The following is a 10,034-nucleotide window of genomic DNA, read 5'->3' on the forward strand; positions in this document are numbered from 1 at the left end:
TCCCCGCCACGCCCCGAGCTGTCCTGAGGCATGCGCTACTGGGCAGTTCCGAGAAAGCGAACGCCGCAAGAATGGCATCTCCCTGGAACAACAGGTTGGAAGGGGGAGGGGAGGTAGTTTCTTCTTTTGCCATTGCCGAACCCCCCGACCGCTGACGCCAGTACGAATGTAAGGGGTTGTAATGTTATCTTCTGGTAGAAGATCCGCAATCAGAATGACTCCGACCGGAAAGGAGTGCCAATTCTTTCGAGCTTCCCTGCGTTATTGTTTGCCTTCTGTGCGAAAGTCTCTTTTCGAATTGCTCCCGGTTGGCATGTTGGCAGGGCGTCGTCTTAATAACGTCACGTAACGCGTAACGGAAACGCACAAATCGGAAATTAACAATGCAATTTGAAAGCGTTATCGGAGCGTTTTCAGAATTGTGGCAGCGTTCTCTAGGAGAACACACTGAAAATTTTTCCAAAACGCTTCGAAAACGCATTATAATTGCAATGTTCATTTTCTGCTTTACATGTATTCTTAAAATTGACGTTGTGATGCCCTGCATGCTCGTGATCCGCGGTCCCGCGGCGTGCTCCGAGTTTCTCTGTCCTCGTGGCATGCATGTGCGTGCGTGAGCGCGCTCGGTCGCGGGCGAGCGCGGGTCCGAACTGCCAGGTCCGCGCAATAAGAAAGTGCTGATGACGTCTTCCCGACGCGTCTCGACGACGTCCTCTCTTCTTGTCCGCGTCATTTCGCCGCCTGGGTGCCGCTCGATCCTGGCAGTGTTTGTTTTGTCTTCCGAGAAGCCGTCGTGCCGTGGCCCGTTGAGCTCGAGGGCCACTAGAGCGTCGTGCTCGGCCCTGCGCGCGCCCTGCCGCCGCGGCGACGGGTGTCGGCTGTCCTGTGCGGACGCCTGCAGCGCAGCGGCCCCTCAGCGTTACACTCTCGTCCTCATAATGTACATATTGTCACGCGACTCCTCGGTCGGCCTTGTTTATTTGTGCTGGTCCCCCTCGCCCCCTCGCTCTTCTCCGCTGCCCCTCCTCGCCTTGCCTTCCTCCCCCAGCGCCCCCCCGGCCCTGCGGCTCGCATTCGCAGGTGTAACGTTGCGTGGCGCGGCGGCGCTGGTCCTCCTGCCACCACACCAACCCTTATCGTCCGCTCTCCGCCCGGCTTCCTGCCCGCCCTCCGAGACCATAGCACCAGGAGCAGCCGGGGAGCCCCGAGGCCAGTGGCTCCGGGTGCTAGCCGTCGCGCTGCCTGCGGCCCGTGGGTATGCTGAGGCGGCACACCCTGACCAGCCCCAACGCTGCGGGCCGATGTGCGAGCCGCGGGAGAAGAGCTTCGCTGTCATCGATCAGCCACGCCCGGCCACCCGCCGCCACGTCCCGGCCACGCCGCGCCGCGCCGCAGCGCAGCGCACACCGCTGCTGACTCGAATTTCTTCTCACAGTCCGTCACAGTCCTACCCTAACGCTATGGGCCCCGGCCGCGGTGCGGGACGCATTGCACGCCGACTCGCGGCCCGGTCAACGCTCCCCGGCGAAAACAAGACGTTGGGTCGCCCACCCTACCTCCGCGTGCTCCGGTAGCGGCAGCACCCCGGTGCGGTGACGACGACGTCTCACTCGGGGCGTGCCCCCAACCCCCATCGTCTTGCACAAGCCGGAGCAAAGCACGTGCTCCGAACACTTTTCTCCTTTCTGGGCGCGCGGGGCGCTCATTCTCCGGGAGCAGTGGCGCGGGGGCAGCGATGACCCGCACCCAGCGCGGGCCGGGGGGCGCGGGGCGGGCGGCACCTCTGCAGGGGGCATGAACTGGGGCCGGGGTGATGTCAGAGGTGCAGGCCCCGGTGTATTGCACCGCTCGCAGGTCCCCGGCCCGGCACCGTGTTTGTGTGACCGTCACGTCCCAGGGTCGCCTGACCGGGCCTCAAGGCTGAGCACGCGGCTCTCGGTGTCCTGACGGGCCTCCCTGACCGCGGGGCGTGCTGCCTGCCGTGGAGACGTTGGCCGTCCAAAGTGGTCAGCCTCTTCGTCCACGGTACGGCGCCGCTGGACGTGTGTCCGAACTGTTCTGTTGTACCTTGTACCGGCTGATGAGTGTCCGGGTTTGTGCGCCCTCCATCTCTGCTAGGCAACCCGCACGCGCGCAAGCGTGCGGTACAGCCTAGCTGTCGGGGGTCAGCCTCCCGCGGCGGGTACTAGGATCCCATGTGAGCTAACGGTGCGTCCTTTTGGAAGTGATCGGGACCGTTTGACATCGTTGCCGCCACGCCGCCGGTAGTCAACGCCCCCCCGCGGCGCTACGCGGTGCTACGTGGCGCCCGGCGCGTGCCGGCGAGCATGGGGCGCCCGCGTGGCTCCGCGCCGCGTGCGCAGCAAGGCCGCGGTGCGAAGCGTTCACCCCGGGCCCCACCTGCACCGCCAGGCCGACGCCCTCATTTGCCGTCTCTCAGCGGGTTGGAGTACTGGCGGGCTGGCTACGCTGGGAGACTCCCGACCGACACCACTTTCTTTCCGTCTCGCCTAGCAGTGGGGTGGCTGCACTCATTTCCCAACCCGATCCCATTGCTGAGCTGACTGAGCCCCGTTTTCAGGTATCGGCCTGAACCAAAACAAAGTCCAGACTCGATATCGCTGCTAATTCCATGCAGTCAGCGGTTTTCTTTTTCCGGAACGGCAGAGCCTTTCGAATTCCATGAATGGCAGGGTCGGGTCGGCCCGGGCCTCGCAGGCAGGCCGCGGCGGACGGATGACAACAGGGGAGCAGACGGTCTCCGGTGGGGCCCAGCGCTGCCCCGGCGCGCCCCGCGGAGCACCGCCCCGCCGTGCCCTGCGGCGGGCTCGACCCGCCCGTCTATGTCTGCGGGGCCTGCGTCTGACGGACCGCCTCCCGCCGAACGATTCGTCATGTCGATCGATGATGAAACCTCGCCGAATGCGATCGACAATATCTTGGTGCTTTGCGGGATGGAGTCCGAGGGGTGGTCAGCCTGCTCCAGCTGAGTGACGGGGCGGGGCGGGGTGCTCGGCGGGGCTGTGCCGTGTCGAGGCGGTGACCGACCGCGCCTGTTTTGCAAACATGGGTGTACGCGGCCGGCGCCTGCCCTGCCCCGCCGTGCCCTGCCGTGCCCTGCCTCCACTCTGCCATGTGGGCTTAACTACTAGGAGGCAGGCGGACGCTGCCAGTCCGTCAGTCCCCGCCCGGTAGTCGCGAACGCTGGTCGCCCGCTGATCCGCCGCCCCACCCCGCCCCGCCGCGCCCCTCAAAAGTGGGTCAAACGTCCACCCCCAGACTCCCTGCTCGGCCCGGCCCGCCGCGCCCCGCCCTGCCGTACCCGCCACCGCAGCTGCGCCCAAATCGCTCAGCGAGCCCCACACTTCGCGACTCGCCGCCGCGCAGGTCGGACGGACGCGCTTCCCGCCCCGCCAAACCTGTCGTGTCGTTATCGTCGCCACCGAGCCGCGCCACGCCACGCCAGGAGACACGCGGGACACGCGAGCACCAGCAGCCCCCCGCACTCAGCAGCAGCGCCAGTAGCGTCAGGTGAGTCTGGCTGGACAGCTTTATCTGTCGGGCGCCACCCCGCCCCGCCCGGGCTACCTGTCAGCAGCCCTTTTCTCCTTGGGGGGGCCTCATCCCGGACCCTGAGCACGCTCGGTGGAATGGATGGTGTCGTCTCCTGCCTGCCTCCTGCATCTCGACGCGTGTCAATATCAGTGCTCTTATGGCCAAGAGAGCTGCAGATTTCCCGGTCGGGCCCGTGACATGGTAACAGCAGGGCCCCGGTCTCTCGGTCCGCGAGGAGCCTCGCGTCGCCCGCCGCCCGATAAGGGTTTTGGTCGCGGTCAGGGAACGTGGACGCGGCCGCCGGTGGTCTGGACACGGCCCGCGAGGCGGAGCACCTCATGACCGCCGCGCCAGCCGTCGCCGCCGCGGACCCCCGTCCCGGATGCCGGAGGGGGCAGAGGTCGATATTTCCTCATCATTACGTGTGAATCTCGCCATCGCTCGGGTCGGTGACCTGGCCTCTGGATTCTGCCCGCGCCGTCTGGCCACTCCTACTGCCCCCCGGAAGCAGCGGTTTGGCGCGGCGGCGATCTCGACCGCCTTTGCCCAGCTCGGCCTGTGCAGGTGTCTGTGGGCGCGGCGGGGCGCGGCGGGGGCTGCGGACCGTGCTGCTCCGCCGCCCTCGCCGCGCACGTGTCTCCGCTGCGTCTCGCCTCCTTGCTTATCGCCTGCGACCCATGTCCCCCGTGTCCTGCAAGGAAACACACTACACTGCCGGGCCCAGGGCCGGGCCGAGGCGGGTCGGGCCGGGCGCCGTGCGGGTGTCACTGGCCCGGGACATGGGGGTCGTCCTGGCCGTGTCCCGCCGGCCGCCAGCCACGTGTGCCGGTATGCCGCGTGCACGTGCCGCGCGAGGACCGTCTCGCACCACCTCTTCGCCTCGTGCGGACTCATCGGCGCGGTGTGTGGTGGACCCCCGCATGCCGACCTGTCGTGAGTCGCCGCGTGACGGGGCGGCGAGCGTGCGCGCGGCGCGTGCGCGTGAGCCGCGTGACGGGGCGGCGGGCGTGCAGGGGGTGCGTGGCGTCATTCGCTCGCCATGCCATGTTTACTACGCCCCGGCCGCTCGTCGCCAAAGCTGCTGCGCTGTCCTATTGAATCACGGCCCACTGCCCACTGACTCACTCGTCGTAGTCTCGTAGTTGCGTCCGCCCGCCGGCTGGAGGGGTGCTGACGGGAGCTAGGGTGGGCCTTCTCCTCCGATAACTGCAACACCTTTGTCTATGCGGAAGAAAATCGTCATGATCACGACTTTTTCTGCAAGCGCGTCGCCTTTCATATTGGCACGCCGGGACACGGACGTGCGCGATCAAGTGTGAATCACGCGTGTTGTGTCGTCACCCCGACGGCGATGGTGGAAACTTAGCCTATCGGGGAGAGAGAAACGCTCGAGGAGGGGGAGCGACGGGACCACCTGTTGGCCGGAGTCGCGGACGCGTAGGCCCTTCCACGCCCCGCCCTCCCCGCCAATGACTGTGGCTCCACTGTCCTGCCCGCCCGTCCTGCCCACCTTGCGTCCTCGCGGAGGGGGGCTCTCCTCGCCGCGACGCTCCTGCGAGCCCGCGGCCCGCGGTCTCGACCCGCGCCCGGGCTCGGCGGTCCGTCGTCACAGCGGCAACGCCGCGCCCCCTACCACACCGCCGCCGGCCGAGCCCGGGCGCGGCTACTGGCAGCAACAAGCCGCACGCTTTCACCATGCGGTCCTGTGGCGCAACGGATAACGCGTCTGACTACGGATCAGAAGATTCCAGGTTCGAATCCTGGCAGGATCGGTCTCTTTTTTTCGTGTTTATTTTTACTTTAGCAACTCGATGGGAACTTTCATGGGTGCTACACAGTCTTGCGCTTGCGCTGCGTCAGTCGTCATCCGCGTGGCACTAGGTTCGCGCAAAACGTATCAGACTCGGCGGCCGTGCGGTCGCGCCAGGTAAAAACGGTAGTCATTAAAAATCTATCAGCATATCACGACCGCTCAGTCAGCGATTGCCCTCGGTCAAAGCCCCACACGGCACGGCGCACGCACACCGAGTGTAGCTCGTAGAAAAGAAGTGCGGCCTCCACGAGGAAAATCAGTTCACCGCGCCCGCTTGACCAAGAATCAATCGTGAAACCTGAGCATGTGCAACACATGTGACACATTATGAAACGACTGATTTTATTCAGATTGCAGTCGAGTTCAGTATTTTCGAAGGTAGCCGAAATGGAGAGAGATCTTTGGACTCCGCGAAATTCCTGACATATCTCGTTGTTGCGACTCAAACAATTTACGATAACTGCTGACCTTGTGCGGTCTTATTCTGATACTCGTCGCGGGCTTTCTTAAAACAACACGGGGGCAACCTGAGCTTCCCTTAAAAAATAAAAAAGAAAGGGGATATCTTTGCATGTATCATTTTTGTGGCGAGGGAGTTTTAGATCCAAAGGTCGATGTGTGTCGTTTGGCTAATTATTTTTGGTGGGCGGCCGCGCCGGGTGGGCTGCGCCTGCAGTGCAGGGGCGTTGTGTTAAGCGTCGCGGCGCCTGGTGAGTGTCTCCCTGCAGGACACCCGCCGCGCCGTGTCCGCCACTGATAACGGGGACACGCCCGAAAATGCGCAGGCCGCGGGCAGTCGAGGAAAAAAAACACAACAAAAAGCGGGACTTGTTCATTTTTAGTCGCTCTTGCGTTCACGAAGCTCTCAAGAAGAGCGGTGTGACGCAAGGTCAGTGAGTGTCGTCGTCAGAAGCTGTTCCTTTTCACAGAGCGCTTCGTGAGGACGGCCCTCGCGGCCGCGTTGCGTGACAGTGTGGCAGACTGTGAGGTGGACTCGTTACCTTCCTCGCGATAGTTCTGGTCGAGCAAGTTGCCTATCTGCCGGGCGGGGGACCCGCGACAGGGACATCCGCCGCGCCGCGCTCCGACCCCAAGCAGGCCGTTTGTTATTGGGGCCGCCGGGCGCCGAGTTGCCTGCACTTCCTCCCCGTGTCATGTTCCTGTCCGAGCGAAAGCGCGTTGTTGACGATAAACGATCTTTTTCCGTTTGCTTACAGTCCCAACGCTTACCGGGCCATGCAGTACTTCAACCCGGATCAGGCGCACAACACACCGACGCAGTTATGGAGCACGACAGGTAAACAGGGGCGCTTTTGTGACCACCGCGGGTGCCGACAGGAAGCACTGGAAGCTAGAAGCCTGCTGGTACCCAAGTTAGGTCCGGAATGGACGGTACTGACGGTTTATTTTGATTTTTGCAGCGGACGACTACAGCTCCCTGTCGAGCACCAAGACCCACACGACGCTGCCCGCCTTCAACAGCCAGCGCTTCGGCACGTCCGCGCTCGTCACCTCTCCGCTGGCCTCGCGCAGCAGCCCGTCCTCCTACAGCCCGCCGAGCTCGGCGTCGTACCTGGGGGCGGCCGCGGCGGGTGGCGTGGGCACGTCGGCGTCCCCGGAGGGGCTGTGGACCACCACCTACACGGACCCCAGCATGTACTCGGCCGGGCCCACCAGCCCCCGGCGCGCGCCACTCTCCAACAACCCCGCGTCGGCGTCCCTGTCAGCCAGTGAGTACACCATACTACGACCACCCTGCTTCGACTACGACTTATTGTACCTGTGTAATAGTATGTGATCAGGTGCTACTACTTGCAAAGTCCACAAAATTCGCTGCCAAAAGTTTAAATGGGAACCAAACCGCAAACCCCGAGAAGGGACCAAGAAAAGGCGCACACTTGTTTCGCGTTTGTGAGAACGGAACCTGATCCTTTCTTCCGAACCGCGTGAGGGGCGGGGGCGAAGGCAAGAGCCTTGTGGCGAGGCGGGACGGGGCGGAGCGGGCCGGGGCGGGTCGGTGACTTCAACCCCATAGCACACCCGGGACCTGGGACCGGGACCTGACGGAGAGAGAGAGGGGGGGGGGGGGGGGGGGGGGGGGTAATGGCCCGAGCCGACTTGGCCGTTATGGCCAGACGTTCTTCCGAGGAAAACGCACTCCGCATGTGTATTTAAGATGACAGGGCCTATTAAAACTATTTTTGCCTCGTGATTTTCGCGTGGTTTTTTTTTTTTGGGGGGGGGGGAGCTAGTGCGTCTTTACGCCTACGCGAACATACGCCGGGGGCGCGGCCACCGCACCGCTCAGCACCGCAGACGACGGGCGTAGCAGCGTAGCGTGGTCCGATTTGTGTCTGCAGCTTTGATGCTCGATTGATATCGCGTTTCTGGAAAGTTTGTCTGGCCGACCGGGCTCGGCTGGGCTTGCCGCCGCACGGCGGCGGTTCACCGTGCTAATCGCAGTCGCTGTCCAGCAGCGCTGTACACTGATCAGCGGGAAGCGCGGCGAGGTGAGAGAGAGCGAGAGGGATAGGGGGGGGGGGCACGCGCGTGCCCTATCTGGGGCGGGGACGGACTGGAATGTCAACAAGTTACCGCGGCCCCCAAGAGGACCGCTCGTCCGCACCACCCCGACAGACTCTCCGCTCCGTGCTCTCCGCGGCCAGCCGCACACCACCACGCTGTCATTCGTTGCGGGCCTGGCGGAGGTGACGGGCCTCACGGTGGGAAAGGCGCCGCCCCCGCGGCTGCCCCCTCCCCCCGCCTCCGCGAACATCGCCGTGGGTGCCGAGGGGAGCGGCCGAACGTAACGTCCCGTGGGAGCGGAGAGACAGCGGCCTGCAGAGCAAAGTGTTAAAGCCCGGCACCTGCTAGCGATTATGGGGGCGCGGGGCGGTGCGGGGCGGCGGGGCGGGCACCACTCATTCTAATGGCTCGTTTGACAGATTTATTGGTGACGGCGTGAAATCCAGGGGCGAGTAGGGGGCGCCCTTTGGGCCTAGGGGCTTGTTCGAGTCAGCTGACACACACTCACACACGCACACTCACACAGGGGCACGAACTCTTGGAAATTATTTCTGTTCGATTTCTGACAGTTTGTGTGGCCTTGGCCGCAGCCAGGTGGTCGCAGTTCGTCAGGCCGCGCGACTTCTTTACTTTAATGGGTGTGGAGGTTTTTTTCACCCCTTCTTCGATGTGTTGTGCGGGGGGGATTTACGAGCGTCGGGTCGGGTCAAAATCCTCGTTCAGGTGCCTGCAACAAAATAAGACACAAATGTTGCAAGTTTTAAACGGAAGCTAACGCCGTCGTTCCATCCATCGCATAAAGAAGCAATTCCCCATATAGTCTGGAAAACAACGTCTTTATGGTGACGCGTTATGACTGCTGACGCTACCACAGTTAGCTTTGCGTCAACTCGGCCGCGTCAGACACTCAGTCAGGCCCGAATGCTCACGACTACCGATGACGCCCTTCCTTTTTCAACTGTACGCGAACTATCTTCAACTTCGAAAAAGGCGATAATGACTTTCGTACTTCCTTTCTAATTCCGGCTAGATAGGCGCGCCGCGCTGCTCAAGCCCCTCCAATATCAGACCCAAAAATGAACTTTATATGTTCGGTTATTGCCCCCCGACCGGATAAAAAGCAGGGTAGCGATAAACTATTTTAAAAATGAGGGGGTGGGGGCTGCCTATAGGTTATTTGTACCTTGTTCTAGCCGTCAGGGCTCCCCGCAGCAGCTCCCCCTTCCTCCCCTCTCAGCAACCCCGTACTTTTTTGTGTGTTTGCTTAGGCCGGCCCCAGCGAGGGAGGCTCTTTGGAGAGGGGTGAGTTGGGGACCGATGACAAAGTTGCGTCTGATCTGCGATTCGTTGAGCTGTTATTTGGGACGCACGCAGTCTGGCCGGGGTCCGTTTCCCGGTATTATTTTTCTGTCTGTCTGGACTGCTCCGCGCGGCTCCATCTCCGTCCCCTGGCTCCGCCCGGCCCCGCCACGCCACCGCTGGAAGTGACTGTGCGTCGGGGCCGAGTCAGCCAGCCTTATCTAGCGGGACACGCGACCTTACTGATACCATTAGTTTTTCCTTCCCTCTTTCTTTCTCTCTCCCTCCCCTCCGGGCCGGGCTCCATGGCTCTGCTGTGTCGTACTGCTGCCCTGGCAAGTAGCTATACGTCGAGAGAATAAACGCTCCGGAATGCCGGCGGGTTGAGAACTTCTTCTCGCTCGTGTCGTGATGCTTCGAGGTGGGAGTAGCTCACTCCTCACTCACTCCGAGCAGGCCATACAATGATCCGGTGCCCTCCTGGGACCCCCGGGGAGCGCCCGCCCCGCCGAATGGCCACGGCGCCAGGTCTGCGCCATTTCCGGGGATCGGGAAAGGAGCGAGACCCTCGACGTCAATGCACTACCTTCTCTCACCTCAGCGACAAGAGCGGGCCGCAGTTCTGCGCGTAATTTTTATATGGCATTTTATGGTGGGGCCCGCGGGCCCTGGTGTAGTCCTGGTGGGCCCGGGTGGGCCACGCCAAGACGCAGCCGCAGGGGGCGTTGCACTGGACCGCCTGCACGGGAGAGTCTCCGCCGCCTCAGTTTGAACAGTAGAGAATAGGAATATTGCATTACGTGTCGCAGCGGCGCGCTCAAAAGTGCCGCTTGGCCCCGGG

General features: G+C 62.9%; 1 protein-coding gene and 1 non-coding gene across 3 annotated transcripts in view; both read left to right on the forward strand.

Annotated features, from left to right (window-relative positions):
* LOC113211906 (box A-binding factor-like) overlaps window positions 1-10,034 on the forward strand; it is a 38,956-nt gene that overhangs the window by 13,233 nt on the left and 15,689 nt on the right. For both annotated transcript variants that reach the window (XM_026430435.2, XM_026430436.2), the window contains exons 4-5: window positions 6,586-6,665; window positions 6,790-7,098. In XM_026430435.2, coding sequence (XP_026286220.2) covers window positions 6,586-6,665; window positions 6,790-7,098 — 389 coding nt within the window. The remainder of the gene's footprint in view (window positions 1-6,585; window positions 6,666-6,789; window positions 7,099-10,034) is intronic.
* On the forward strand, window positions 5,255-5,327 carry Trnar-acg (transfer RNA arginine (anticodon ACG)). The gene has a single exon. It is a non-coding gene; the product is annotated as a tRNA-Arg (tRNA).

Source organism: Frankliniella occidentalis, unplaced genomic scaffold (genome assembly GCF_000697945.3).
Source record: "Frankliniella occidentalis isolate FOCC.00 unplaced genomic scaffold, Focc_3.1 Scaffold143, whole genome shotgun sequence".
Classification (NCBI taxonomy): domain Eukaryota; kingdom Metazoa; phylum Arthropoda; class Insecta; order Thysanoptera; family Thripidae; genus Frankliniella; species Frankliniella occidentalis.